The sequence below is a fragment of the Aspergillus glaucus genome (genome assembly GCF_001890805.1).
Source record: "Aspergillus glaucus CBS 516.65 unplaced genomic scaffold ASPGLscaffold_25, whole genome shotgun sequence".
Lineage (NCBI taxonomy): Eukaryota > Fungi > Ascomycota > Eurotiomycetes > Eurotiales > Aspergillaceae > Aspergillus > Aspergillus glaucus.
Genome location: NW_019170477.1, coordinates 370730 through 398063, shown reverse-complemented (window position 1 = coordinate 398063; position 27334 = coordinate 370730). Strand labels below are relative to the sequence as shown.

The 27334-nt window shown below is 48.3% G+C and overlaps 13 protein-coding genes and 4 non-coding genes across 17 annotated transcripts; 10 read left to right on the top strand and 7 right to left on the bottom strand.

Annotated features, from left to right (window-relative positions):
* Nucleotides 1–1591: 1591 nt before the first annotated feature.
* Nucleotides 1592–2636, top strand: ASPGLDRAFT_135301 (DUF3431 domain-containing protein; the record flags this gene model as incomplete). Its single annotated transcript, XM_022541367.1, has 3 exons — nucleotides 1592–1839; nucleotides 1904–2539; nucleotides 2588–2636. 3 exons carry the CDS (start codon nucleotides 1592–1594, stop codon nucleotides 2634–2636), a joined length of 933 nt encoding a protein of 310 aa, XP_022396984.1.
* Nucleotides 2637–3174: 538 nt separating this feature from the next.
* Nucleotides 3175–3962, bottom strand: ASPGLDRAFT_39281 (uncharacterized protein; the record flags this gene model as incomplete). The annotated part of the gene is made up of 4 exons (XM_022545054.1): nucleotides 3175–3372; nucleotides 3520–3626; nucleotides 3683–3867; nucleotides 3919–3962. 4 exons carry the CDS (start codon nucleotides 3960–3962, stop codon nucleotides 3175–3177), a joined length of 534 nt encoding a protein of 177 aa, XP_022396983.1.
* Nucleotides 3963–4290: 328 nt separating this feature from the next.
* akuA (putative DSB repair complex subunit Ku70) lies at nucleotides 4291–6722 on the bottom strand. The gene is made up of 6 exons (XM_022542948.1): nucleotides 6570–6722; nucleotides 5887–6498; nucleotides 4992–5838; nucleotides 4828–4931; nucleotides 4557–4757; nucleotides 4291–4496 (listed from the first exon to the last, which is right to left on the bottom strand). Exons 1-6 carry the CDS (start codon nucleotides 6636–6638, stop codon nucleotides 4386–4388), a joined length of 1944 nt encoding a protein of 647 aa, XP_022396982.1. The 5' UTR covers nucleotides 6639–6722; the 3' UTR covers nucleotides 4291–4385.
* Nucleotides 6723–7037: 315 nt separating this feature from the next.
* Nucleotides 7038–8417, top strand: ASPGLDRAFT_135088 (ferrochelatase HEM15; the record flags this gene model as incomplete). Its single annotated transcript, XM_022541344.1, has 3 exons — nucleotides 7038–7256; nucleotides 7321–7903; nucleotides 7957–8417. The coding sequence occupies 3 exons, from the start codon at nucleotides 7038–7040 to the stop codon at nucleotides 8415–8417; spliced, it is 1263 nt and encodes a 420-aa protein (XP_022396981.1).
* Nucleotides 8418–8965: 548 nt separating this feature from the next.
* On the top strand, nucleotides 8966–9433 carry ASPGLDRAFT_39278 (uncharacterized protein; the record flags this gene model as incomplete). The annotated part of the gene is made up of 2 exons (XM_022545053.1): nucleotides 8966–8974; nucleotides 9098–9433. The coding sequence occupies 2 exons, from the start codon at nucleotides 8966–8968 to the stop codon at nucleotides 9431–9433; spliced, it is 345 nt and encodes a 114-aa protein (XP_022396980.1).
* Nucleotides 9434–11148: 1715 nt separating this feature from the next.
* ASPGLDRAFT_179590 (uncharacterized protein) lies at nucleotides 11149–12353 on the bottom strand (the record flags this gene model as incomplete). Its single annotated transcript, XM_022542947.1, has 2 exons — nucleotides 11149–11636; nucleotides 11709–12353. The coding sequence occupies 2 exons, from the start codon at nucleotides 12351–12353 to the stop codon at nucleotides 11178–11180; spliced, it is 1104 nt and encodes a 367-aa protein (XP_022396979.1). The 3' UTR covers nucleotides 11149–11177.
* Nucleotides 12354–12876: 523 nt separating this feature from the next.
* Nucleotides 12877–12950, top strand: ASPGLDRAFT_t154. Its single transcript has one exon. It is a non-coding gene; the product is annotated as a tRNA-Asn (tRNA).
* Nucleotides 12951–13065: 115 nt separating this feature from the next.
* Nucleotides 13066–13503, bottom strand: ASPGLDRAFT_892334 (putative quinol monooxygenase). Its single transcript, XM_022550463.1, has one exon. The coding sequence runs from the start codon at nucleotides 13442–13444 to the stop codon at nucleotides 13172–13174; it is 273 nt and encodes a 90-aa protein (XP_022396978.1). The 5' UTR covers nucleotides 13445–13503; the 3' UTR covers nucleotides 13066–13171.
* Nucleotides 13504–13943: 440 nt separating this feature from the next.
* On the bottom strand, nucleotides 13944–14017 carry ASPGLDRAFT_t153. The gene has a single exon. It is a non-coding gene; the product is annotated as a tRNA-Asn (tRNA).
* A 1121-nt stretch (nucleotides 14018–15138) lies between these two features.
* On the top strand, nucleotides 15139–15212 carry ASPGLDRAFT_t155. Its single transcript has one exon. It is a non-coding gene; the product is annotated as a tRNA-Asn (tRNA).
* A 45-nt stretch (nucleotides 15213–15257) lies between these two features.
* Nucleotides 15258–16149, bottom strand: ASPGLDRAFT_51876 (uncharacterized protein). The gene has a single exon (XM_022547624.1). It carries the CDS (start codon nucleotides 15809–15811, stop codon nucleotides 15557–15559), a length of 255 nt encoding a protein of 84 aa, XP_022396977.1. The 5' UTR covers nucleotides 15812–16149; the 3' UTR covers nucleotides 15258–15556.
* On the top strand, nucleotides 15858–15946 carry ASPGLDRAFT_t156. Its single transcript has one exon. It is a non-coding gene; the product is annotated as a tRNA-Asn (tRNA).
* A 395-nt stretch (nucleotides 16150–16544) lies between the features above and the next one.
* Nucleotides 16545–17922, bottom strand: ASPGLDRAFT_69631 (S-(hydroxymethyl)glutathione dehydrogenase/class III alcohol dehydrogenase; the record flags this gene model as incomplete). Its single annotated transcript, XM_022549391.1, has 5 exons — nucleotides 16545–16759; nucleotides 16821–17461; nucleotides 17515–17765; nucleotides 17826–17840; nucleotides 17902–17922. The coding sequence occupies 5 exons, from the start codon at nucleotides 17920–17922 to the stop codon at nucleotides 16545–16547; spliced, it is 1143 nt and encodes a 380-aa protein (XP_022396976.1).
* A 517-nt stretch (nucleotides 17923–18439) lies between these two features.
* On the top strand, nucleotides 18440–19915 carry ASPGLDRAFT_77179 (uncharacterized protein). Its single transcript, XM_022549881.1, has 5 exons — nucleotides 18440–18474; nucleotides 18581–18841; nucleotides 18964–19254; nucleotides 19317–19508; nucleotides 19566–19915. The coding sequence occupies exons 2-5, from the start codon at nucleotides 18758–18760 to the stop codon at nucleotides 19770–19772; spliced, it is 774 nt and encodes a 257-aa protein (XP_022396975.1). The 5' UTR covers nucleotides 18440–18474; nucleotides 18581–18757; the 3' UTR covers nucleotides 19773–19915.
* A 405-nt stretch (nucleotides 19916–20320) lies between these two features.
* Nucleotides 20321–22422, top strand: ASPGLDRAFT_157726 (putative tetracycline-efflux transporter). The gene is made up of 3 exons (XM_022542398.1): nucleotides 20321–20623; nucleotides 20678–22121; nucleotides 22174–22422. Exons 1-3 carry the CDS (start codon nucleotides 20405–20407, stop codon nucleotides 22266–22268), a joined length of 1758 nt encoding a protein of 585 aa, XP_022396974.1. The 5' UTR covers nucleotides 20321–20404; the 3' UTR covers nucleotides 22269–22422.
* A 138-nt stretch (nucleotides 22423–22560) lies between these two features.
* On the top strand, nucleotides 22561–25568 carry ASPGLDRAFT_51867 (pentatricopeptide repeat protein). The gene has a single exon (XM_022547623.1). It carries the CDS (start codon nucleotides 22697–22699, stop codon nucleotides 25427–25429), a length of 2733 nt encoding a protein of 910 aa, XP_022396973.1. The 5' UTR covers nucleotides 22561–22696; the 3' UTR covers nucleotides 25430–25568.
* Nucleotides 25569–25631: 63 nt separating this feature from the next.
* Nucleotides 25632–27331, top strand: erg1 (squalene monooxygenase erg1). The gene is made up of 2 exons (XM_022547622.1): nucleotides 25632–26934; nucleotides 26991–27331. Exons 1-2 carry the CDS (start codon nucleotides 25752–25754, stop codon nucleotides 27257–27259), a joined length of 1452 nt encoding a protein of 483 aa, XP_022396972.1. The 5' UTR covers nucleotides 25632–25751; the 3' UTR covers nucleotides 27260–27331.
* The last annotated feature ends 3 nt before the right edge of the window (nucleotides 27332–27334 follow it).

Genomic DNA, 27334 nt, shown 5'->3' with positions numbered 1-27334 from the left:
GCAGAAAGGGCCCAAAGGGACGATGAATGGGGATTGGAAGCATTGGAGGAGGCAATTCGAACAGGAGAAGGATAGCAGGAAGGGTAGCCTAAGCTGGAGTCAGCCTAGGCCGCACCCATTCCGCACGAAACACAAGGAGAGCACTGTGCTCGAAAGCCCTGCGCAAACAGGCGGTCTGGGGCGAGGAAAAGGATCAGAAAGAGTATGGAAGGGGGCTAGTGCCCCAGGAACTTATAGGGATAAGAGACTGTAGAATAGCTAACGGCCTCAAGTCCACGGATAATGGTCTGTCATAGCTCTAGGGCTCGGTATGGACAATAAACTTGATTAAATAATAATCATATCAGAAATATTTTCTCACTTGGCGGATGATATTCGCGGATTTCTTTTGATGCTTTTTTCAATGATCGGATTACAATCTGGAGAGATGGTGGTCTAGGATTATGATTGGCTCCTTGTCAACTATCGCCTCGCTTCTGCAGAGGATTTACGATGTTCTCTAAACATAGCTTGATGAGACAATAGCTGTTGAACTAGCTTGATGCAAGAGTACCAAGTCATTGCAGAGAACTTTGGTCATATCAGAGATGAGAAGTTGGAAAGGGAAAAAAAGAGACAAAATTCTCAAAACTCAAGGTAGTTTGATGATATTCACTGGATATTGAGTAGTGTCCACGGAGCCACCTGATTAGTCGTCCTTGTATACAAAGTAGCATTTAGACACTGGTTGTCGTACACGGTGAAACTATGCAGCCGTTTGCAGATTTTATATATATATATATATATATATATATATATCAATCGCTTGCTTCCTAAATCAAAAACTTTGTTTCGCTTTCATCTTTACTCTAAATCTATACACCAGTCATTCCATCAAATACTGTTTATCCACGATGCCGTCAGCATCGGACAACAATCTCAGGATATTCCAGAAATAATGCAGGAATACCAGGGGTACGATGCAGGAGATCGCTGTTGGTTGCTTCCTTTGGAATTGCAAACAATGCATCACCACGATATCGACAGGATCAGCAACGATCCCTGACAGAATGATGTCTGACAGTGTCCGTTTCTGGGGAAGCCCCAATGCCCCAGTTAAAGCCTCCCCTAAAGCCGGTTAAAGCTGGTTAAAGCTGCGGCGGGCCTTTAATAAACTTCCGTTAAGCCATCAACGCGTGGCTGGCGGCGGAGACTCGGGCAGTATGATTTGTGGGTTCTCCTTTTCCGCCTCAGTGTTTAAACTAACTCTAATTAAGCCTCACCAACGCGCAATTAGTGCCAATCCTCGTTCCTTATTCTCACTTACCCACCGTTGACGCTTTTCAATGGCTGTTCCGCTTTCTTAATTGCCTCCCGTCCCGTCACTCCTTGGCCGTTCCGCTCTCCTCACCTTCCCTCTCACCCCTCGCCTCCACGCTCTATGGTTCTCCGTGATTTCCACCTTTACAACCTCCGTTTTCTTTCTTTTCTCGCATGAATTCATCACTATCCTGATATCCGCCCCGGTACATGTACCACTGCGCTCGCAGACTGTCTTGATTCTGCGACGTCCGAAAACACTTCTGGTCCTTACCTCCGGACCCGTTGCATCATGCGATGCGGACTTCGATTTCTATGCTGCGGTTTACTAGTTATCTTCGTCCCGCTGTACCTCCTCGAGCGCCATCTCCAGGATTTGTATAACCAGTACCACGCTGGCGATTATGTGGTCGATTGGTGGAAATACAACCAACCCAGCTACAAGGATGTGGCTGCGCAGACAACACCAGGAGATAAGGTGATTGTCATGGCCAAGTTGGAAGAGGAACAGACAAACTGGGTGGAGGAAGAATTGCCGGAGTAGGTTCCATCGGTTCTGACTCACTAAGAATGACTTCTAACGCAACTCCTCGCGGGAAAATAGCTGGCAACGTGCGATTTACATCGTGAACCCCTCAAACACAATCTCCGCCGATGAAGGAATACTCACAACACCCGTGAACAAGGGCCACGAGTCCATGGCCTACCTAACCTACGTGATCGACCACTACGACAAACTTCCCTCGACCATCGCCTTTCTCCATTCCCATCGCTCCGGATTCCTAATGGCATGGCACGTGGATGCGCCACTGCACGACAACGCCGCCGCCATGCGGGCCCTCCAAACCCCCTTCGTCCAACAAAACGGCTACGTCAACCTCCGCTGCAATTGGAACCCGGGTTGTAAGGAAAACCATCGCCACAACAAGCACATCACGGAAGAAGTGTGGACGGAACTCTTCGCGGGAACAAGCACGCCGCCGCTGAACGCCAGCGAGTCGGCCAACATCGCTACTGATTTGCGATTTGACCAAGATCAGAAGTACATGCTGATGCCGCAGTTGGTCGGTACTGCTTGTTGCGCGCAGTTCGCTGTGTCGAGAGATCAGGTGCACAAGCGTCCGAAGGAGGATTATATTAAGATCCGGCAGTGGGTTATCGATACGGATAAGTCTGATGCTGTTAGTGGACGTGTTATGGAGTTTTTGTGGCATGTTATTTTTGGCATGGAATCGGTCTAGTAAGTTATTCCTCGCATTTTACGACAGCCAGTTCTAACAATTTTCAGTTGCCCCGACCAGGAACTCTGCTACTGCCAAGTCTACGGACAATGTTAGACTTGGCTTCACCCCTTTAGGCCCGCGCTCCAGCATGCCGTATCATACCGTCACGGCCGGTCATCTCTTTTTGCTCGTCATTTGTTCATTCATTGGAATATTATATTGGATAGGCGTTTCTATCTCTTTCGTGTTATACATACACCAGATACCCGCCACTGCACCTTTGTACATTTTACGCTCTCTCTGGTCTTCTCAGACCTTGCGGTCTTCGTGAGAGCAGTTTCGGATATAGCCATATACATATTATGCGAATAAGAATTTTGCTATGCCACATGAGGACAACTGTCAAACGCCATTGTTCCATCGCTCGATCCCTTTCATACTGTCCCAGAGATGCAACCTCGCATCATATCTTGGTGAGTCCCAGGATAACTTTCATATCCGCTTCAATGGCAAACTGGAGATGGGTTTCATCGAACTCAGGCTTTCAGCCCAGCTCCCACGCTAGATCAGACCTGGCCCTCGCGCTGTATAGCAAAACAATCCGTTAGGAAACGAGCTCCGTCCTGCTGGCAAGCAATGGAAAGAAAAACACTCACTTCGAAGCAAACACAGTCTCCGTAAACACCGTATTCCCACCCAACCACTTCCCAGCCGCATCCTCCAACGAAATAGACCCCACCTCCTCATGAGGATGTATGTGGGGACGTTTAGGGTAAGGCTTTTTTCGATGACGGCGACGTCGCTGCGGCGGACGGGGAGGTTTTCGGTTGACTGGCGGGTTTTGAAGTAGCTGTAGATGTTGTCGGTTTTGTCAGAGAGGATGTGGTCTGCTTCTGAGATGTAAGAGTGTGATGGGGCGGTCGGCTATGCTGCCTGTTCCTGCGGTCTGCATAAATTAGAGTATGTTTGTCTGTTTCCTGATCGTAGGCACACGTACATGGATGAAGAAGATTTCTCTTCCGGTATCTTTCTTCCTAGCACCCAAGCCCGCAATCATCGCTTCAATTGTCTCCGTATGCAGAGTCGACGCGGTATGAATCACCACTGCCCCGTAGCATCAGCTGCTAGCCACACCCAGCGCTGAAAGTCCTTTCTTACACCATGATCCCTCGCCAAGCGCTCCATTTGCGCAACATCGTCCAAACCGTTGAATAGCAGAGCATTGATACCCGCCCTGTCAAGGACCTGCGCTTGCTCTTGTTTGCGGATCAGAGCGGTGACCTTGGTGCCGTTCTTAATGGCTGGATTTTGGGAGGTTGTGAGAGCTGTGAGGACCGAGCCTCCGCTGGTTTTTGCATTAATATGGTTCTGTGTTCGATTTGGATGGGTGGCATACATGTAGCCGGTGGCTCCGGTGAATAGTACTTTGGTTTGAGCCATGATGAGGAATTATGGGTGGATTAAACACCCTAGATAATTGAAAATCAAAAGTTAATTGATTCCGCTCTTTTAACTATATAGTCTCGATGTTCAATATACATTGATTGTTAAGCATGAATCTTTTGTGGGAACAGGTGTTTCGTATTCACTCTTACCATGTTCCGTTGAACGATGAGGTGTTGGAAGCTATGGTTCGGAATTTCAAGAGGTATATGCCTAATCATGAGTCTCTTTAGACTGTTGTTGGGGTGTCGCGTTTGGGTGAAGATGATATGCGTGTGGATATTGAGGCTGTTGCTCATGATCCCTAATAGATGGCAATTGCATGGAGGTTGCGTCTTCTTGCCTTAATCAATGTCATTACTCGTCACGATAAAATCCTGAAAATACATTGCTCATTATAGCAAAGCCAAATTACAGCCATTACGCCTTCTTCTCGAAGTATTCTTCGACTCGGTCAACGAGATCCACCTTCTTCCCCGCAGTAGAGCGACCATGGTTGGTGAGGAATTCCTTCAGGATTGGCAGGGTGAGCTACACCAACAGCGCGTTAGTAACAAAACCCAAAAGAGCTATGCAGAAAGGGAAGCGTACCTTGGCTATGGTTCCCTTCTCATAGTGCTTCCGGACCTCATCCTCAGAGCCCTTGGGTCCAGCGTCTACTTTCGCTTTCTTCGTCGCGTGGCCATCTTCTGCCCCCTTTGCGCCTCGCTTCACAAGTGTTGTTTTGGCGGGAAAAGCAGCGGCTAGTTCTGCGTATTCGTTCTCCCATGCTTCAATATATTCGCCAGCGCGCTGGGGGAGATAGTGTTAGTCCAATGATTCGGGTATGATATCCGCAAAACGTCTAGAGGTCACAGCTTACCTTGTCTATTTGTTTGGCTTTCGGTTTCGTTTTGTCCTCGGGCTTTTCAGGGAGGTCTTCGTCCAGAGCAAGTGCTTGCAAGATACGATAGTGCCATTGGAGAGCTGGTCTAAGTCAGTATGTTGCCACATTACATGAGAGGCTATGGCGCATTGTATACTCACATGGATTGGGATATTTGAGTGGCTCGTAGACTGCCTTCGGGAGCTGCAGCTGCTGGATGACCACACGCATCTTGTCAATCAGCGACACTGGCGCCACCTGCATGGCCGTCTCTGGGTTCTGTCTAACGTCATCTGCGTAAGGAATAGGGATAATCCACATTCCCGGCGGGAATTTCTGCACGTCGGTCTCGTCTAGCTTTTCCTCACCAGCCATCATCGCACCAAGAACGGGCGCTGCGTTCTTTCGAGGAATGAACCAGACTAGCGCAACCTTCTTATCCCGGAAAAGCTTCTGGTGCAAAGCAGAGAAGACTCGTGTCGAGCCTACAAAGTCTTCTTCCGACGGGTAGATGAATGTCGGGTGCTTCACGTTGGCCCAGAATGGCAGCGCTGAAAGAGATTTGAAGCCGATGATACGGATGACTGGGTCACCAAAGTTCCGCAGTGTCAACTGCTCTTCAGGTGTGAATGTGACTTGTTCGCCTCCGAATTTGTATGCCTTGCGGATCTCTTGCTTCTCGACCGTGCGTGCGGTATCATCTGCAATTCGAGTCGAGGTTCCCTGGGCAATCTGAGGCTCTTCGCCCCCAAGCCAGACATAGCAGCTTCTGTGCGGTTCTTGGCGTTTGAAGAGCAAATAGCCGTTCACGGATATTTTAAAGCCAGGTCCAATTTCGAAGGGGATATTAGAGAACGCTGCACGGCGAGGAACTGATCTAGAGTTGATACTCGACAGAAGAGAGTTGAGGAGCGTGATCCCATCTGCCCCTGCCGTTTCGGTTTTCGTGTCGGGTTTAAGGTAAGCAGGAGCTTCTGGGTCCGTAGGAGAAGCCTTGTAGATGATATCCTGGGGCGGGTGAGCACAATATTATCACAGGCAATCAGGCACTCTTACGTCATAGAATTTGGAACTGTCGAACTCTTGCTCCGAAGGAGAAATCGGAAAGAGTTCGATAGTAACCCCGAGGTCGTATAAGTCCTTTGCACGGACCGTCGCAGCAGACCGCAGAGACTTGCTGTCGCTATGGGGGTTGTCATTGTCCGTCACTATGAACAACCGTCTAGATAGGAAGTTAGGAGCCTTGGAGGTGAATATCTGGTTTGCACAGAACAATACGTTGGCCATAGAGACTTGCTCCGTCGATGGCGCAAGTATATCTCTAGCCTCGTCTTCGCCCTCAGCCAGTGCTCGCAGATCCTTGACTTCCCGCGCTGATGGAACGTCTAGATCCGTGAAGAGGTAGCAGTGTGGGTATGAGAGACCTCCCCGGCTATTCTCATCCTCGTCATAGAACTTAGATGCCTTTGTCCCGTATAGCAAGACTCCTATCATATCATGCGGGTTGGAGATAATGCGCTGCTGCATCAAGTGGTACGCGCATTTCAGGGCTGCGGTCGTAGGTGATTCCTCGGTGGGCTGCTTGGGGTCTGAAGAGGCGCGGGGCGCAAGCATAGAGTCGCTGACTTCGATTGCAAACAGAACGGCATCTTTCACGGACTTGTACGCCTAGTGCAGACTATCAGCATTCAACCCCAACCAAGCTAGTACTGCTTTGCTGGGAATGACGTATTGCTAACCGACTCATCAATCTCCTCTTCTTCCTCCTCCTCCACATAAATCCCTTCGTCGCGGTTATCGTCAGCCATGTTGCGCTACTATACAGTGGTCACAGAGACGGATGGTGGTGGTTGACATGGGGATAAACAGCCGGTATATAAACGCCATGGGGCTCTGCTGCCTATTTCGTCACGGGACACGCGATGACCGACGCGGAAGAGACACGAGCATCATGTGACCACGCCAAGACCTGATTACCGTTACTTGACTCTGATTGGTTGATGGCGCTGCTCCGTCATCAACCCGTTCTGGACTTCATCTTCAGCTTTCCGGCGGTGCCATACCATAAGCTATTATTGATCTTCTTGCCACTGAATTCATTGGTTTTAAGCCGGTTTGGTCTCTTTCTTGTCAATCACTACCGGTACCTTGTTTCGCTGGAATTGGTTCAACTTCGAAAAGGCTAGGTGGCATAAACCGACTCGACTATGGCTTTCCGCCCTCCTCCCCGGGCACTAAATAGTGCTCTTTCGGGGTCACGCTCAGTTACTAGGAACTTTCTAAGCCAACGAGCAGGTTTGGCAACCGCTGTTCCTCCAGTGACACAGGATGGGACATCGTCAAAAGGACCTACTGCCATGGTTTTTATGAACATGGGAGGGCCATCAACAACAGATGAAGTGGAATCCTTCTTGAGCAGGTTATTTGTATGTTTTCGTGCGGGGAAGCTATACTCGGACATTATGGCTGACTTCAGTCTCTCACACAAAGGCCGACGGTGATTTAATTCCTCTCGGACGACTCCAACCATATCTCGGACCGCTTATCTCGAAGAGAAGAACGCCGAAGATCCAGAAACAATATGCAGAAATCGGAGGTGGATCGCCGATCCGGAAGTGGTCTGAATATCAATGCACAGAGATGTGCAAGATTCTAGACAAGATTAACCCCGAATCCGCCCCGCACAAGCCATACGTCGCATTCCGCTATGCCGATCCTTTGACCGAAGAGATGTACACCAAGCTGCTTGACGATGGATTTGGGAGAGGGAGGGGAGGACGTGCAGTCGCTTTTACACAATACCCGCAGTATTCTTGCTCGACCACCGGCAGTTCGCTTAATGATTTATGGAAATGGCGGAATCGTTTGGAGGGCAAACGTGCAAATGGCGATGTGGACCCTACTGGCACGGTGCAATGGAGTGTCATCGACCGCTGGCCAACTCACCCCGGATTGATTGAAGCATTCGCGAAGAACATTGAGGCTCAACTCGCGACATACCCTGAAGAGAAGAGGAGCAGCGCGGTGTTATTGTTCTCGGCACACAGCTTGCCTATGAGCGTCGTGAACAGAGGTATGAATGAAACAAATGATATTTGCATGGACGGCTGGCTAATAAGATTATAGGTGATCCTTACCCGGCGGAAGTTGCTGCCACTGTCAATGCGGTCATGCAGAGATTGAACTTCAGCAACCCCTACCGTCTGTGCTGGCAATCCCAGGTGGGACCCTCCGCTTGGCTAGGTGCCCAGACCAGCGACACTGTCCAGGAATACGTGAAGCGTGGGCATACCGACATCGTTCTCGTACCCATTGCGTTCACCAGTGACCACATTGAAACCCTCTACGAACTGGATCTCGAGGTGATGGAAGACGCCGGCCACCTTCCGGGCGTCAAGCGGGCCGAGAGTATGAACGATAACCCGATTTTCATCGAGGCTCTTGCAGACATTGCGAAAGCCCATCTGCAGAAAGATGAGCCATGCTCAATGCAGATGACTCTGCGCTGCCAGGGATGCCGCAGCGAGAGATGCTTAGAGCAGAAGAAATTCTTTGCAGGCGAACAAGGCGCTTCGCTTGTTCTGTAAGCACTTTTCTCTTCTGGTATAATATTTCCTCTTGGTTTTGGTGCATTTGATATACCGATACACCGTTGGTTTGGCGTTATCTGGTGACTGGTTCATGATGTCTGAAAACGGCATCCATATACGTATCACGTTTCTCTTCTCTAACTGTATATTTTTCATATCATACATATGATCTTCTATCCTTGGCCCATCTTGACTGTCAAAAAAAAAAAAAAAAAAAAAAATTTTTTGAATGAATGGATCTCATTATCATCATCATCACCATCTGCTACTGCTGAAAACGATATGCAGCACGGATTACACACAGGAGATGGTAGCAATGCAAGAAGCGATTTTCACGGTACTCATTTAACCGGTGCAAATAGTCAACTACTCCGTAGCTAAACATCTGTCTAGGACTAGACAGTTATCAGTCATCGTGTATCTAGGTTGAATTGAACGGGAAGAAAGTACAGTCGGCAGCAAAACCAGTTTCACTGCTGAATACTCTCTTATTATTTTTGAGCGCCACAGCCAAAACACTAGCCGCAAAACTAGGTACCAATCAAATGACCAAGGTATGTATCATAAATACAGTGTGTTAAAGGAAATAGAACACCTATTAATCATGATCTAGCGTCCAGCGCCTTTTTATGGTCTAGTGGTATTTGTTGAAGATCAATGAGTACTCATGAGATTAGTCAACCAACTCACCTTGGACCGACGACCCTGAGGAACAGGACATCGAGCGCATTATGGAATTTTGGGATTCCGAGGATGTTCGCTCTGTCATTTGCAGCGCGCCGCCATCTGGAGATATGTTGGGCCTGTTTGAGTCGGGTGGCAAGTTCTACATTATCGAAATGATTAGAGGTGAAATATATCGTATCGATGATCCTACAACAGAGGACGATATTGTTCTGACGATCAAGGGTAAGGGGCTTGATGCGCTTAGATTGGTGAATCTAATAGATGAGGCTATTGAGAAAGAGGCTGCCAAGAGGGAGGTTATAGGAGAAGAGGATACTGGAGGATGAATTAGTTGAGGGGTTTCCGTACTATCATCTAGGAAGGATGCATATGTATTTGCTATTTGAGTTTGGTTTTTTGTTTTGGATGATCTCAATCAAATTATATACATGCGGCGTCCCGGAGTATAGGCAGACTAGACTTGTGAGCGCTGAGAAATAATGCGAGACTTTAGTAGGTTCCTCTATCCTAATCATGACTCACTTGTGTAATCAATAACAGGGATATAAGCGCCCTTTCCCCCGTCCTCTCAAATTCAGCAATGTTGCCTTGGAAGAAACTGTTGTTGTGGGTCTGTATGGTTAGCATGGATGTTGTATCAACGGTATCAGAAATCGCTCACCATTATTGATGCATACACTCGACATCCGAAAAATCTTTGCTGGATATTGTGGTTTAAATGTACATTGTGTTTGTGATACTCATCATAGAAAAATGAAGAAAAACTGCTTACATTCAGAGCATATACGTTTGCACCTTCACCTCCATTCAATTAATTAATAATTAGTTATCTCCTCGCGAGCCTCAAATTCCTTCAAGTCGAGATTCATCCAATTCTTCTTGTTTTTCATTTCCTGAATAACATCTTCTACTTGGGTAAAATCTCCAATTTGACAAACTATATCTTCCATTTCCTCCCATAAATAGAACTTGCTGCATGATTAAAACACGAGCATCACATCTCCATACCGCCCTGTGGTGCACAGAATGGGCTCAGGGCTTTCAAAGGTTGTACTCCCATGCCATTTCTGCACCAGGACTGCCCGACCTCTTCCAATAACGCTCCCTGTCCAGCATTTTGGGGTTGTCGGTCCAGCCCACGGGCATAAAGACATCAACCTGGAAAGAGAAAAATCAGAACTTTTTGCTCCATGGATTGGATAAATAAAGGTACTTACTCTGGGCTTAGCTTGATTATGTCGACCCATCTTAGGGGAGAGGAGAATCAAACGGGTAATGATTGAAGTTGAAAGAAGAGATAGAAACTGAAAAGAGGGAAATTGGAAATGAGCTTGCAAATGTCATAGGGAGTACAGATCACATATCCTATGAAACATTGTTGATTATGCAAGTAGTTCTAATTAGGTTGACAAGTTTGGCGCACGATAGTAAGTTGTTTATCATAATGGACTACGAGTACCAACGGTACCGAGAATAGGTTTTATCGACCATCTTATTACTCAATCGTAAAAAATTGAACTCCATGGGGCTTACATTTCGGAGATAGTACATTGGAATAACCAAACACATCAATACATTTTCACCTTCAGTTATAAAGCGCAAACCCCTCATTTATATTTCCTCATCATCACTGTAAGGCTGCCCAAGCATCTTAAACTTATGACCCTTCAATCCATCCATTTTTATCACCCGTATAATGTCAAATATAGTAGGATACTCAATGAGCTCAATATCAAATTTAAACTCTTCCCAGAGGTAGAACTTGCCATATGATTCAAAAATAACCATGTAAAATCCATATTCCCCTATAGTGCAGATTACAGGCATGGGCTGCTCGAGATTGTACACCCTTGTTGTGGATATACCAGGATCAGATGGGTGTGTCCACATTGTCTTAACTGTCATCTTTCTGGGATTATTGGTCCAGCCCACGGGCAGACCACCGTTATCCTAAGGAAAAGGTCAAACTTCCTTGCTTGATAGATTAGATAGCTTATACTGCAGTTGGGCTTAGCTGCACGAATTGGGGCCATGTTGCATGAGGATGGCTATAGAAGGGTTATAGGAGTGTTAAAATGATAGCCTGAGAAGGAAATGAGTTGTTGAATTGTCTGCATCAAAGAAAGTACACGAGTATATGTGTACCTTCTTTCCCAGTTCCGCTATCCCTTGTTCAATACCAACATGATTCCTACTTTCGATATTCCGGAGCACAGGCGTCACAAGGCCCTTAGGTGTGGCGACTGCTACACTCAGGTCGACATAATCGCGAAATACTATCGTATCGTCGTTCTCGATTGCAGCGTTCACAGCCGGAATCTGGTTTAAAGCCAGAGAAGAGGCGCGAGCCACCGGACCCATGAATCCTACTTTCACATTTTGCTTGTCGAAAACCTCATCGTTGTATTGTTTCCGCATGGATATAGCCTGAGACATATTGACTTCGTTGAAGGTCGTCAGGAATGCGGTTGTATTTTGCGATTCTTTCAGACGTTCAGCTGTGCGCATGCGCATTCGTGTCATTTTGACCTGGTACGAAGAAACGATCAATGAGCATCGCATAACTGATTGGGGGGCAGGGAAATATTAGTTATTGGTAACCTTTTTCTCAGCGCGGCTGCCACTGTATGCAGACATTGATGCTTCCTGGGACGATGACGAAGACACTACTGGAGCCACTGGTTGTTGCTGTTTCGGTGGTACAGATGCCTCTTCTATCTTCTCTTGCTTTTGTTCCGCTGGAGACTGGACCTCCTGCGGTTTTGAATACGCCACAGATGAAGCTGGTTTCTCGCGCGCATCCACATCGATCTCGATGAGGGCTTGCCCGACTGTAACCGTATCTCCTCCACCAACCAACAACTTGGTTACTGTTCCAATATCAGGCGCATTCACGGCGACATCAATTTTGTCTGTCTCGATTGAAGCTAGTTCTTCATCCAACTCGACATAGTCGCCCACTTGCTTGGTGTAAGAGGCAAGGACGCCCTCGGATATAGATTCGGCCATTTGAGGGACATTAACGATCTTGGTATTCGCATTTCGGGGGGTTGAGGTACCAAAAAATCGCTGGCCGCGTTGTATCTCTGATTCTAGGAAGTTTTGGAGCTGGAATGGTGCGTGCGTTAAACGGGGCGTTCGAGTAAAGCTATTGGGAGAGGAATATGCGAATGGTCGAATGCGCAACGGAAGAGCGCGAGGACGGACTGAACGTGCTCGAAATCGAGCTGGTACACGAGTCGTCATGGTGTTTGGATGAGAAGATAATTCATGTTCCACAAATCTAGTCTAATCAAAGAAAGATACCGGTCAGTTCTGGCCGATGTTAGTTCGGCGACTTGTCGGGTTGCCGATTTTGAGTATATTTAGTCGGCTTTTTGACGGCTATATACAGAATTCCGACTTTCTCGTTTCCTTTGTTCTTCATCTTTACAACTTTTGGGTGACAATTGCGTTATCTTGTGTGTTAATCCTCTAGTAGTGTTTCAATGCGCTTCAGTTGCGTTTCTTGCATCTCCGTAACGTAAAGCTTGCATGTCGACTCTTAAGAAATTTACGTAGGCCAGCGAAGGGCACTGGCTCGCTTTAGAATCAGTCATCCCATGATTGAAGTTCTATTTCCGATAATTTCATTATGCAACCATAGGCTCCTTGTTTGTCGATGATGTTGTATGGACGTGGTTGCCTTCCGAACAATAGCTTTGTTTTTGGTTTAAAATTTTGTATAAGCCTATTGTATCGCTTTTGGTTGGCCAAAATTTAAGAAGACGTCTCCGTGGCGCAATCGGCTAGCGCGTCTGACTGTTAATCAGGAGGTTGGAAGTTCGAGCCTTCCCGGGGACGAATTTTTTTGCTTTTTTCCCGTCGTTTGTTTAGCACAGCAATTAAGTCGTTTTTCTTTTTTATTTGGTTTTTGAAGAGCATGTTTAATCGAATCTACGGTTGTACTACTACGTAGAGCGAGCGACGTTTGGATAATTTACCGATCGATCAACGACCCAAGATTTCTATGCTCTGTAACTATAACATCATGACGCAAATTCCTCACAACAAAATTCCGACATTTAGACAAGCTCCTCGAACCGGCGCAAGTCCATCTCCTTCTCCAGCAGAGGAATCACGTAGGGGTCAAAGGTCTTCCAGTAGGGGTTCTCGAGGTGGTACTTCTGCGAGCTCTCGTGGAGGTAGCGCTCGACGATGCAGAAGTCCTGGGGGTCGTGGACGGACTGCATGACGAACCACGAGAGGGTCTCGTGGTCCTTGGAGTAGACGGCGGAGGCTTCGAGGAGTTTGGCGTGCAGCTTCTGGATGGATTCCTGGTCGGGCTTTGCGCGCATGTCTGGTTTAGGTTAGTACGGAGGGCTTTGAAGGAATCGGATAGTGAGTGAAGGATGACGTACGGACGACGATGTTGTAGACCATTTTGGTGGTTTGGTGTGTGTTATTATTTTGTCAATTGAGCTTGAAATCGGGGTAAGTGGGATGGAGGGGTCGATGGAGGGGCAGGTTTCTTATATGATCTGAAGCTACGGAGTAGACTCGCCCTACCGTGGAGTAAGTGACTGGAACATTGTGGGGCGATCCAATCCTGCGTTCTCCCTTGAGTATTTTCTGTGGATTCCATGATGCCAATGATGTCGTCTTGCCCAGGTGGGCTACGGTGAAACGCGGGTGCGGCGGGTATACCTCGGAGTATTGTTGGTGTTGACGATTGAATTGGCGAATCGGATGGGGACGACAGATGGTTATTCGCGCATATGCAGTGCTATCCGGGGTGCTTTAAGCCTAAAATGAATTTTTACATTGGAGAAAAATAAAAAAGAGCAAAAAAAATAGCGTCCCCGGGAAGGCTCGAACTTCCAACCTCCTGATTAACAGTCAGACGCGCTAGCCGATTGCGCCACGGAGACGTATTGTTAAGAGACTCGGGCCCAATATAGAGATCCATATGGCCGATCTATGTTGCAAGGTGAAGCCTGACCAATTTCCCGTACACCAGCTGCCACCCATAAACCATATCTGGTTGGCGATAAGGTAACTTGTCTTCACGCATTGGGTAGCCCCCTTCCGGCTTCCCGTCCAAGCGGCTTCTCACGCGTCATGATAAATCCCATGGCCATGACGGAGATGATCAAACCGGCAAGAGAAGGCTATGTGTCGATGTGTCGGCTCTAGACCATTTGCTTGGATATGGCTTCTGAGTCCCTATAAAAAAAAACATGCTCAAATCGAAGTCATGGTGGTCGGTGCGAGAGAGTCGACTGGTCGAGCTGCTGCAATCGTTGATATGGCATTTCAGTGCTGGAGGTTATATATAATCCCGCCCCGCCGGGTCCTCAGTGCTCTTTGTCGGAATTGTATATCCCACTTAGGGAATGTGACCACTTTCCTTGAGTCTGTAATTTACATGAGTCCGACACAGAAGTATGACGTGGGAATCCGGAAGTTTTCCTCAACGAGAAAGGCCACTGTTCTTGGAGAGGCTGTCACAGAATTTCGAACAAGCACGATTGGAGGGAAATCGTGAGAAATCCGCTATATCTGGGGATGTGATACGGCCTACCGCTTGGGTAACAGTCTTTTCGAAGCGCATTCATCTCTGCCTGACCAGTAAACGCCGTGACGCCAGTGTAACAATCAGAACACAGTCGTTATTCGTGCCATCGAATGACTGAAGACCTCCGGATAGTCTCTGGACACTGTCAGAAGTCTGTCATGGTGTTTTTCATAGCCACATAGGCGATGTACAGCAAGAGAACCGTTTGTACTCCATAGAGAGGGTGGCATCGGAAGGCAGCAACAAAGGCGTAGGCACACTTTGCTACGACACTCTCTCACGATGATCCGTGTAGCTGTAAGCCGATGAAGAAAATTCTTTCACTCAAAAAATCTAGATCTCAACAAAATCGAGATTGACTTCGACTTATCGACCGGGAACTAACCCAGATTTGGAGCGAAGATCCGGAGCTAACAGGGTTTGTACTGTGTCTGCCTGAATAGGCGCAAAAATATTATCTGCCACAACAAGTTAGTCTCCGTGGCGCAATCGGCTAGCGCGTCTGACTGTTAATCAGGAGGTTGGAAGTTCGAGCCTTCCCGGGGACGCTATTTTTTTTTTTTTTTTTTTTTTTTTTTTTGACCTTCATTCATTCCCCCTCCATACAACACCCAGTCTGCCAACGTCTCTTCTTTTTATTTTCTTTTTATTTTCTCTTTCTCTTCGCTATTATTTTTGCTCTTATCCATCCCCCATGAGGCATAGCCTGGAAGTAGTACACAGGTAGTGACGTGACTATTAGTGACACAGTCACATACTGGAAACTCTCGTCGGACCAAGCAACCTTGAATGAAAGCTCAATATGTCTACCATAGCTTTATGATCCCCGACTAACGGAATCCGGGCATACCTATCCATACCGCGCGATTCGTGGTTATTGCGATAACAGCTGCTATGCATTCCCTTGGCGAGTTCCAACGGATATGACATCCAGAGACGGATCATTGATACGGAAGCTCCTTCCAGATTGAAGATCAAGGCGACGGAATGCAATCTGTGATGGCACCCTCCTGGATACTTTCCGAATCGCCCGTTCGCCGGAATTAAGACCTGGATAAATTGATATGAGTGGGAGCAGACCCATCGAACACCAGCGTCCAACCGTGCTATGGTACTTCAAGATCGTACGGTGTATGCATGATGCCATTATTGCTTGGATGCCAAACGCTTGATGGAGTAAACTAAGATAATCTGTCTCCGTGGCGCAATAGGCTAGCGCGTCTGACTGTTATGCTCATGAGCTGTTATCAGGAGGTTGGAAGTTCGAGCCTTCCCGGGGACGTTCTTTTTTTTGCGCTTACTTATTATTATCATTTTTTTTTTTTCTTTTTCTTTTTCTCTCTTTTTGGCCGGTATTTGGAGGATGGAACTGGGCTGTCTGGTGTGGACTTCTGGTTTGCATAAAGACTCGATACCGTATGCCTTCCCGAGAAACTGACTTAATCTTTTTGTCGCACAGCACGATATACACCCAGCCAGAATGTGACTGGTCTAAGTACAAGGAACCAAAGCATGGGAGGCACACTCTCAGGCCGCCGGTCCTCCCCATCCACCAAGCCGTAATACCAAGTCAAGCCACACCCGTCATTATGCCATACTTTAAACCCATTGCCCAGAGAGCTGGATCGGTTTCCGGTGAGGTAATCGATGCCATGATCCTCGTATCTTGGGGATTGCAGGAGAGCCAGGAAATGAGCCGATTCGGGTGTAAATTCCTACGCACAAGCAAGGTAGATTGAATTATCTTCGCTGATCTACCGAGCACAATCAAGGGACCCTGATGGTTGCAAGAATTTTATTTAAGAGGGCTCTCCGAGTCTATCTCGGGTGTGTTTTCCAAGCTGCTACTTTGTGGCGCATCCAAGATTCCTAGTTTCCATTCACGACATGTCCACCACACAGCGAATGCATGTTCCTGTTTTCATCAATCCAAACGCTGTGTTTATATCGGACAGCGACTCGCGGTGCGTAATGAACTCATCCACCTTCAGGTTTCCGCCGAGGTAGTCGTCTACAAGACCCGGCAGCTGCGAGCGACCTTTGATGCCGCCGAAAGCACAGCCTTTCCATACACGGCCAGTGACGAGTTGGAATGCTATCATTCTGTTAGTATATATATATATATATACCGGTGGATGGCAGAAACGGGATCTTACGTCTTGTTGAGATTTCCTGGCCAGCAGCTGCTACGCCAATGACGATACTCTGACCCCAACCTTTATGGCACGCCTCCAACGCAGCCCGCATCACACCCACATTACCAGTGCAGTCAAAGGTATAGTCACACCCGCCATCAGTCATGTCGATCAGCTGTTCTTGGATTGTCTTGCCTGGCTGCAGCTTGGTTGGATTCACAAAGTCAGTAGCACCGAATTTCTGTGCCCACTCCTTCTTGGAGTCATCAACGTCCACCACAATGATCTTGTCTGCTTTATGTTTGACTGCACCCTGGATAACAGAGAGTCCAACACAGCCAGCACCAAATACAGCAACATTGGAACCCTCTTCTACATTAGCAGTGACCACAGCTGCGCCATAGCCAGTGGTGATACCACAGCCAAGCAAGCATGATTTTTCAGTGGAAATCTCTGGTGTCACAGCCACAACAGAAATGTCTGCAACAACTGTATACTGTGAGAATGTGGAGGTTCCCATGAAATGCAGAAGCTCTTTTCCGCGGGCTCTGAATCGCGATGTGCCATCTGGCATGACACCCTTACCCTGGGTGGCACGGATCTTCCCGCACAGGTTCGTTTTACCAGACATGCAGAATTTACATTCGCGACACTCGGGGGTACTGATAGAAATTAGCCGCTCGATCCAGGCTTACAGGACCAGGATGGGACTCACTAAAGAGCAACAACATAGTCACCGGGCTTCACGGATGTAACGCCTTCTCCAACAGACTCGACGATACCGGCACCTTCGTGCCCAAGGACCACAGGGAACGCTCCTTCGGGATCCTTTCCGGAGAGGGTGTACGCATCTGTGTGGCAGACACCAGTGTGATGAATTTGAATACGGACTTCGTGGGCTTTGGGTGGTTCAACTTCAATATCCTCGACGGAAAGGGGCTCGCCGGCAGCCCATGCGACAGCAGCCTATGCAGAAGGTTCGAGTAAGACGAGGAACAGCGGCATCTCCTGAAGGTCGAGTCTTACCTTGCAAGTGATGGACTGCGCATTCAGCTGATCAGTTTCTCATCAACAAAAGATAGTATTGGGTAAGGAATCATACCTGTCCGACAGTGCTGGCCATAGTGGAACGGAGTGATGAATACAGATTCAATGAAGCGATTGATGAGAAGAGAAAGAGAAGGAAAGCTACACACTTAAGTAACTGAAAAAATGCCGGGACCAACTCAAAACCGATAATACCATGCAGTCGGCGAGGGTTGGGGCTGAGAAATTAGGGTGAGGGGAAGACATTTTGTCATCAATGAGGGGATGCCATTCCTATCAACGCTATCATGACTTTTCTCCAATTCTTGCAGAAATAATTCGTCTCCGCATCCTTTAAAACCGCAACGGACGTTTCTAGAAGACGTTACTAGACAGGACATGTCCTGGACTAAATGAGTCAGTGCCAAGCATCGATATCCGATTGTATTCGGGAAATAAGTGGCTTCGGAAGGCGAAAGAAGGGTTTTCGGAACGCTGAATAATGCAAGATTGACACAAGATAGGCCCCACTGATCTGTCTCTGAAGATCCGACTCAAAATAACCAAGTACTGGCCGATTCCCACTTTGTCTGTTCCTCTTGTTCCTACTGGTTTCACTCCTCTATTTCCTCTGTATGCATTTGGCTTGGTATGATGCACCATGGTTCTTATCAATGAAACCCCAATTTGTCAGCTGCCACCACATTATCCGAACTTTTCCCGCATCCCTTCAATGCTGTGCTAATACTGAAAAGTCCACCGGCGATGTTGTTCTCGACGGAGGAAATGCCGGAGTTAATAGGAGTTAACAGAGGGCCTGAGAATCAATGTGGTATAACATCGTTCCCTTTTTCCTTTCAGATTCTCGCAATCAACTCTGAACTATCACTTCTTTCTTATACACTTCTCTGTCTTTTAAACCCTGTCTCAATATGTCGGTCTTAAAAAACCAGCTTATACTTATCACGGGATCATCCGGCTACATGGTCACCCATGCGGTGGCATCCTTTCTCAGCGTGGGCTATTCCATCTGAGGAACAGTTTCATCAGTCTCAACTACTGAGGGAAGGTCTTTTGGTTGCAATTGAACTTTGCCAAGTATGTGGGAAAGACCGGTCCTTTGATACTGCAGTCAAAGGTGTTGACGGTGTGGCCCACACTGCGACCCCTTACCAACTCGACGGACAACAAGCGAGACCTGCTGAAGCCTGCTGTCAACGGGACTTTGAACATCCTCGATTTCGTCTCCAAACACGTCCCTCAAGTCAAGCGAATCATCTTCACCTCATCTTTCGTTGCTATGATCGATATCGCCAAAGGTAGATGGCCCGGCCACGTATACTCGGAGGAAGATTGGAACCCGGCAACATACGAGGTCGTTGCCGCCAAAGATGCCCCTGGGGCGTTGGTATATGCCACTGCAAAGACGGTAGCTGAGCGTGCTGCTTGAGACTTCGTCAAGACCAAGAACCCTCACTTTGATATTGCAAGATTATGCCTCCAATGAAATACGGTCCCAACATCAACGTGACTGCCAGTCTGGCCAGTTTGAACTCCTCTTCGGCAGATATCTATCGGTTGATGTCTCCTGACGTTAAACCCAGCGACCCAGCCCCGGAAAACCACTTCTTCTCGGTTGTGGATGTTCGCGATGTCGCTGAAGCGCATCTCCGTGCTTACGATGTTCCTGAGGCCGATAGAGAGCGCATCTTCGTCTGCTAAGGTAACTTCACGTATCAGCAATTTGTCGATGCTCTACGGGAGAACCTGCCAGAGGTGCGGGACCGCGTGTCTATCAGACGCCCTGGAACCGGAGCCGTCTCCTCTGATGTTCATACAGTCGACACATCCAAGTCGCAGCGGGTGTTGGGTCTCAAGTATCGTGAACTTGAGGAAACCATTGTGGACGCGGCCAAGTCTCTTCTGGAACTGGAGGAGTCTACTTAATCATTTATATGGAATGCATTTCTCCAATGGCATTCCTATTCTTGATTCCGGTTCAGATCAGATGGATAATCTCTCCGAAGTCAGCGTACACGTCGACAAGGAACGTCGTCCTGTGTAATTCATTTTAGTAATCTGTTCTGTTAGCGAGATCCAACAGGGAGACGTGCGACTCCAGCCCCCATTCTTTGGTTTCACTTTCAATACCGCAAGCTGCTAGTCCAGAGCGGAGTCGACTCTTGTACATAGATCTCTGGTGCTCTGGTGTATTGATTACCACATTTTGTATCACAACGGGATGCGGGGTTTTAAAACGTGACAATGGCATTGAAGAGTCCCTCGGATGACGTTTTTTTGCACCATACTTACTGCATATGCTTTGTTGGCTGTAACACCGAAACAAGTATATATTCCCCAATAAGCGAGTGCGTAGAGCAAACAATCTGGGCTCATATCAACGTTATCTTATCTTATCGGGAGGATCGAGATCGCCGATTCACCTTGAGCTCAGCTCCATCAGCTCTTCACCCTTCGCCCATTTTTTTTTTCTGGTCTGCATCCCAATTGGTATCACCAATGAATCCGAATACAGGCTTAATTTATTGATAGCTTCTCAGTTTGTTATATAAAAAACAATGGAGAGCGAGGCACCCTTCACGGTGGGTACCGACGTCGACGCGCAACCCCGGTCCAGACCGGCTAGCACGAAGAGTCCAGTACAAGTGCAAGTCGATGCTCAAACACCTCTGCTGCAAGGAAGCAGTAGTACGCCAAGCTATGGGGAACCGAGACTCCCAGATGATAGTTCAGATGCGCCCGTCACAGAGCCCAGAAAATCTTGGAGAAGTGCCAGTGTGAGTAAGACTGACATTTCAATCGGTGTTCGGAGCTGACCTATACTCGACTAGATCTTCTGGCTACTACCATTCCTCCTACTATATATGATCGGTTTTGGTGGGACAGTTGTGCCGAAAGTCAACTTGATCCTTACGTTGGTCTGCAGAGACTATTTCGCGGAGAAAGCGACCAAAGATCCAAACTTTACATATCTTCCAGTGCTGCTGGGTGATGATAACGCACAGTGTCGCATTCCAGAGGTTCATTCTCTCGTGGCGCAATTCCAACTATATCTGAACTTGTTGGCCGGAATTCTATCGGCTCTGGCTAGTCCTAAATTAGGTCAGCTCTCAGACCGCTACGGCAGGACTAGAATAATCGCACTAGGCACACTAGGTGCTGTACTGTCGGAGCTGATCATCGTTATTGTGGCAGCGAAGCCAGAGACTGCGTCAGTAAATCTGCTTTTGCTGGGTGCAGTCTTCGACGGGCTGGGCGGCTCTTTCACTGGGGCCGTAGCTCTAGTCACTTCATATGCTTCCGATTGCTCTAGTCCAGAGACGCGCAATGTGGCTTTTGGGTATTTCCATGGAGTTTTGTTTACGGGAGTTGCGGCCGGCCCATTTCTGGCAGCTTTGGTTTTGAAACAAGGTGGCCGCGTTTTCGATATTTTCTCCGTCACATTGGCGTTCCAGGTACTCTATTGCCTGATAGTCTGGTTGATTGTTCCCGAGTCTCTGTCAAAGGAGCAGCAACATATCGCTCGAGAAAAGCATCGGATGAAGCGTATGCACGAGGAGACTAACTGGCTTTCTCGCTGGAATCCACTAACTCTTATCGCGCCTCTCTTAATCTTGATGCCACCCGTTGGCCGGTCAAGTACCTTCTTTCCCAACCGCGGAGGCGCAAGTCGAGACTTGCGGAGAAACCTTGTTCTTCTATCCACCATGGATACGATGGCGTTCGGAGTGGCCCTAGGCACTGCGCAGGTGGTTATCATCTATGCGGAATACATGTTTGGATGGGGCAACGTCGAGTCCAGCATGTTTGTCTTTATCGTCAACATAGTCCGGGTGGTCAACCTCTTACTAATCCTCCCACTTGTCACACGGATTTTCCGCAAGCCCTCGACCGAAGAGCATTCTGTTGCGGGCTCTGACATGTTGGACGTCACCCTCATCCGACTATCAATCGTGTTTGATGTCATTGGCTATGTTGGATATGCTTTATCTAAACAGGGTTCCGTGTTGACATTCTCGGGCATCATTACAGCATTGGGAGGCATGGGGTCACCCTTGATGCAAGCTTCGCTGACGAAGCATGTCCCGAAAGATCAGATAGGGCAGATCCTCGGGGCTATCAGCTTATTGCATGCCCTTTCTCGAGTTACTGCTCCTGCGTTATTCAGTCTGATATATAGTCTGACGGTGGGAAAATTCACCCAAGCGGTGTTCGTCTGCTTGACCGGTATATTCGGTCTTGCACTGATCTGCAGTTTCTTTATCAAACCACACAGTATGTGTACCCCCCTCCCATTCTTCTACCACTTCGCTAATGTCATTGAAAGCGTATCTTGATATTGATGATGATGCCACTGGTGGCAATGACGAAGGAATCCATGAAGAAGAGGAAAGGGAGGACGATGCCCTGCTGCGTGCTTAATGCACCTAAATGAGTTCATGGCGGGCCATGTAGCGACCAGTTAAATTTCTCACCTATGTGTATCTTACCGTTGGGGTAAGAAATGCGATACTTTTTTTTTTTTTATATAGATATCTACAAGAATGTCATGAACAATGAAGTGGTTAAATGGAACGATATCGACATAAGATTTATGCACATGTACCATATGCATAAACCCCAAAGCGGAATAGTGCCATCATATGATTTTACGGCGAGCGAGATCCCACTCCGCAACGCCGGGCAAAGTTTCCGACATCAAAAAATCAACATTGATCCGATCACGGCCAACCACACGACCCAACTCCCTCCCAGAACCCCGAGAATTTGAAATCTCGCCAATGCACCATATCTGAGACCTGTATGAGCCCGCTGCCCGCGCGGTTCACAGGTCCCTTTCACCCAAAATCATGGTCACTAAACCGACAAGCAGCACCGCCGGCACCCCGGCCGTTCCGTCTCGAAATGCCCTCCGACTTCTACGACGATTAGCACTCGCAGGCTCGACGGTAGGGAGCTTTTGCACTGTGGCGGCGATTACATATGATATGCACCGGAGGGTCCGCGTTGCAGAACGAATTGTCGAGAATAAGCGGGCGTTGCAGACCTCCGCGCCGAATTACGATGCGACTTCCGCGGCGAGACGACTGGCAAGAATGATGGAGGCGGCGGAGGCGGGCGATTTTAATGGTTCTGAGTCGGTGAGGGAGGATAATCGGAAAGTGCATGATGTACAGAGAGGTTTTCAGGTTGATGCGGGGTCGCATGGCCTGGAGACCAACTCCGCTATTGAGGAAGATCTTAAGGCTCTGGAAAAGGAGGATACGTTACCGGAAACTACGCCGTCCGATAAACCGGATGCTCAATGGCAATACCCGAAGCGATTACGATTCAAATATTCGAATAAGAGCTTTGGGAGTGCTGTTGGAAAGTCGAACACAGACCGAATAGGCATGAAGGAGCTCACGTCTTTAATTGAGGAGGGAACACCTGCCGCCCAACAAATGCAGATGCTACTGGATCATGACCGACCAATAGAAGCTGCGCAAATATTCCTGGAAGCACATCCCGCCTCGCTGAAAGGCATATCGACAGGAAGAAAGGAGCTTGCGAAACGAGCATTCTACGTCAATTGCAGCCAGGAAAACGTGTTTATGGCAAAGAGTATCTTTGAGCGGCTGGAAGAGGTGGACCAGAACTCGGTCACACCACGGATGTGGAATGAGCTGTTATTTGCACTGGCGAAGAAAGGTTCCATTGAATCCACTGCATCCCTCTTCACGCGGTACCGGACTAAGTTCCGCCTTAATTCCGAAATGGTGGACATTGTCCTCCGGTCCTTGCTCGAGTCCCACAGGCTTGCGACTGCGAAATGGCTCATAATGAGAAACTTGCATGTGGATCGTGACTGCGGCTTGTGTGGTGCATTCCTGACAGGTCTTTGGAAGAAAACGAGGAGCATTGAGCTCATGAACACACAACTGATGAAACTATTGGCTGTCTTACCGAAATTAGACAAGCCGCCCACTGACAAGCTCTTTAACCCCGTGGTCAAGGCATATATCGAGTTCGGCCGCTTGGGTGATGCTGAAGCTTTAGTACAGAAAATGATTACCACCTATGACCTGCCGCTTAATTGTCGGACTATGGGCTTGCTGGTGCACGGGAGGGCTCTGCGGTGCGACTGGGAAGGTGTTGAATCTGGATTGCAAAAGATGCATGATCTCAAATTAACCAGACGACGATTCGACTTTGTTCGAATTTTCGACCGCATATTCCTGGAGTACTGGGTTTCGCATTCGGGACAGGAGATCCGTGATTATGTCTTCCGTTGCATCGACAAATACGACATCATGCCGGATCGAGTCCTTTACAAACACATTTTAGAAGCTTTCGTGGAGAAAGGAGACAAGGGCATGATAGCCGAAATTATCCACATGGCGCGTGAGCGGTCCTGGAAGATCAAGATCAACGAAGAAGAATTCCTCGAAACGTTACGGGCTCGACGCTTGGCGCTTGAGGATAGCCCGGTAGGATTCTGGCAGATGCTCCAAGCAGCGCGGATACGACACGGCCAGGCGGCTGCATCACAACAAATCCTCGGATACGACCAGCGATCCTTCCCGTCACCAGAAGTGAACAAACTGCCCTTCACACAGCAACCAATGCCTTGGTACGAACGATCACTCAAGGAGGTTACGTCGTCCAGATCTGTCGACCAGTACCAGAGGCTTCACAAGCAAATGTCGCATTTCATGCATGCAGGCAAGATGGCGGAGGCTCTGAAATGCTTCAACACTGGCAGAAAAGCGGGATTCCACATGAAGCAGATTCACCTGGAATTGGCGGCAATTGCAACCTTACTCGAGCATGGCATTACTGCCTCGCGGGCCTTTATTGATACTGAACGTCAAGGCCTCCCAGATTGGTCCAACCCGAGGTTCTTCACTCAAATTATGGAGGTCCCCGATACAGCAGAGAGCGAACAAGTGAAGACGGCAATTTTCCGATTTTACCAACTCTGTTTGATCAACAAGAAAATGAATCTGAAGCACCATATCACAGTAGCCATTAGCCGGCGACTGATCGTTTTGGGAAAGCCAGATATCGCTCTTGATCTCCTCACAGCCGTCTACATGTCACGGTACCGAGGTTTTGCAAAATTTGACGGTGTATGTATGAAGATGTTCGTACGTGTCTTTGCGGATCTAGGGAGCCTTGCGGGTATCCGATGGGGTATTCTGTGTGCTCTTGCGCGGCGTGGCCCGGTTACTTGGGACTTGGTAGTTGAGGTTCGTCGGGTACTGGGTGTTTTGCATCGGGAATTCAGCGCTTCTCCGTCGCCAGCGAACACTGAGCGGTTGGAGTATTTGGATCATATTGCCGATCTGCTTGAACAGAGAAGTGAGAAGAACACTAACAAGTCGGAACCTGAGATCAACCACGAGGAGCCAACTCCCAGACAAAACAGACCGGAACGACCTCTTGATGAGGCGACTCTCTATCAAAAGGAGAAGATATATGATGTTCTCGAGGGATGGGATGAGAAGTACGAATTGGAGTCTGTTTTGCTGTCCATGGACAAGTCCGGCGGTGATGAAAAGGGGTCGAGTGATCTGGGACAGAAGATGTGTGCATTTTAATGGGAGAACGACTCGTCATATCTTTTATTTATGTCATTAACAACGTGTATATATTCATGAAATTGTACTTTTAGTGTACTATATAGGTCAGGTGACCAATCTAAAAAGGAAGATCATACAATGTCAGTTCCTGGATGCCAAGACCGCCTTTTCACATGTCACGCCACTTTAAAAAAGTTCCCATATTGCCCCCTTAATCTAACACTCCAGAAGCCATCATCTCAATTCCTTTCCTTTAAACAATTCTCACGAGATTATGCTCTAGTATCCGTCATTCACTCACCGATTTCGTTGACCGTTAACCGTCCATCCTCCGCACTCCATGATGACCTCCGTGGTCTCGAACGGCCACGCAACATCTTCGAAGCCCGTCATCAGCCACGCTGAACAACGCAGAGTCATTCACCATGACGCAGACGTCTTAATTGTGGGCGGCGGAATTCTAGGCTGCGCTCTAGCAGTAACTCTAGGCCGCCAAGGACGCAGTGTCCTCCTCCTAGAAGCCTCCCTAAAAGAACCAGACCGCATCGTGGGCGAACTCCTCCAACCCGGCGGCGTACACGCCCTCGAACAACTAGGCCTACGAGACTGTCTCGATGACATCGATGCGATCCGCGTGGAGGGATACTACGTGACATACTTCGGAAAACCAGTGACCATCCCGTATCCCCGACAATCGCCCACCGACCCGCTCCCGGAGGGCCGCTCGTTCCACCATGGCCGGTTCGTGATGAAACTGCGTGAGGCGGCGAGGACGTGTCCGAATGTAACGATTGTTGAGACAAAGGCGACGGAGTTGATTACTTGCTCGCATACCAAGCAGGTTCTGGGTGTGGAGTGTGTGAACAGGGATCAGACGCAGGATTGCTACTTCGCGCATCTTACTGTTGTCGCGGATGGGTATGCGTCGAAGTTTCGGAAGCAGTACCACGCGCATACGCCACGGGTGAAGTCGCGGTTTTGGGGGCTGGAGTTGATTAATGCGAAGTTGCCGATGCCGCATTTTGGACATGTGCTGCTTAGTGATAACCCACCGATCCTGGTTTATCAGATTGGCTCGAGGGAGACGCGGATTCTTATTGATGTTCCTGAGAACTTGCCGTCTGCGTCGGTGAAGAATGGGGGTGTGAAGAGTCATATGCGCAATGTTGTTCTGCCGTCGTTACCGGAGGGTATTCGGCCGTCGTTTCTGGCTGCGCTGGAACAGGGTACGCTTCGGTCGATGCCTAATTCTTTTCTGCCGGCGTCGACGAACAAGACGCATGGTTTGATGATTCTGGGAGATGCGTTGAATATGCGTCATCCCTTGACTGGTGGTGGAATGACGGTTGCTTTCAACGATGTGCTATTCATTCGCGATCTGCTCAGCCCGGAGAAGGTCCCTAGTCTATCAGACACCAACAAAGTTCTCAAGCAGTTGTCCACCTTCCACTGGCAACGCAAGCAGGCATCATCCGTTATTAATATCCTCGCCCAAGCTCTTTACTCTCTTTTCGCAGCAAATGGTACCCCCTCCCCAACCCAATCCATACCGAGAACATCATTAACAAAGATAAAACAGATGAAAACCTCCGCGCCCTCCAACGCGGCTGCTTCAGCTACTTCCAACTCGGCCGCGTCCAAGGTCCTGTCGGCCTCCTAGGTGGTCTCATCCAGCGCCCCCTCGTCCTCTTCTGGCACTTCTTCTCCGTGGCCTTTCTCTCGTTATGGCTTATTATCCGCGACGCGCCGTTATGGAAGTTGCCGCTGGCGCTGATTCAGTGCGTGCTGGTGTTTTGGACGGCTTGTGTGGTTATTTTCCCGTATATGCTTATTGAGGCGTTTTATTAGTGTCATGGGTTGGTTTGGGAAGGGGTTTATGTGGTGTATTACTATAACATATTGTTTTTTTTTTTTTTTTTTCTT

Excerpts from the sequence above, each read along its gene's own strand:
- akuA (XM_022542948.1), bottom strand. The coding sequence starts at position 6,638 with ATGGCTGACGATAACCGCGACGAAGGGATTTATGTGGAGGAGGAGGAA. Across the intron at positions 6,499-6,569 it reads AAGAGGAGATTGATGAGTCG|GCGTACAAGTCCGTGAAAGA; the intron begins GTTAGCAATACG and ends AGTCTGCACTAG. Across the intron at positions 4,932-4,991 it reads ACTCAAATATCCCAATCCAT|CTCTCCAATGGCACTATCGT; the intron begins GTGAGTATACAA and ends GACTTAGACCAG.
- ASPGLDRAFT_892334 (XM_022550463.1), bottom strand. The coding sequence starts at position 13,444 with ATGCGCGCAAAGCCCGACCAGGAATCCATCCAGAAGCTGCACGCCAAA.
- ASPGLDRAFT_51876 (XM_022547624.1), bottom strand. The coding sequence starts at position 15,811 with ATGGCATCATGCATACACCGTACGATCTTGAAGTACCATAGCACGGTT.
- ASPGLDRAFT_77179 (XM_022549881.1), top strand. The coding sequence starts at position 18,758 with ATGTCGGTCTTAAAAAACCAGCTTATACTTATCACGGGATCATCCGGC. Across the intron at positions 18,842-18,963 it reads CGGTGGCATCCTTTCTCAGC|GTGTTGACGGTGTGGCCCAC; the intron begins GTGGGCTATTCC and ends CTGCAGTCAAAG. Across the intron at positions 19,255-19,316 it reads TATATGCCACTGCAAAGACG|ATTATGCCTCCAATGAAATA; the intron begins GTAGCTGAGCGT and ends TGATATTGCAAG.
- ASPGLDRAFT_157726 (XM_022542398.1), top strand. The coding sequence starts at position 20,405 with ATGGAGAGCGAGGCACCCTTCACGGTGGGTACCGACGTCGACGCGCAA. Across the intron at positions 20,624-20,677 it reads AATCTTGGAGAAGTGCCAGT|ATCTTCTGGCTACTACCATT; the intron begins GTGAGTAAGACT and ends ATACTCGACTAG. Across the intron at positions 22,122-22,173 it reads TTTCTTTATCAAACCACACA|CGTATCTTGATATTGATGAT; the intron begins GTATGTGTACCC and ends TGTCATTGAAAG.
- ASPGLDRAFT_51867 (XM_022547623.1), top strand. The coding sequence starts at position 22,697 with ATGGTCACTAAACCGACAAGCAGCACCGCCGGCACCCCGGCCGTTCCG.
- erg1 (XM_022547622.1), top strand. The coding sequence starts at position 25,752 with ATGATGACCTCCGTGGTCTCGAACGGCCACGCAACATCTTCGAAGCCC. Across the intron at positions 26,935-26,990 it reads CTCTCTTTTCGCAGCAAATG|ATGAAAACCTCCGCGCCCTC; the intron begins GTACCCCCTCCC and ends AAGATAAAACAG.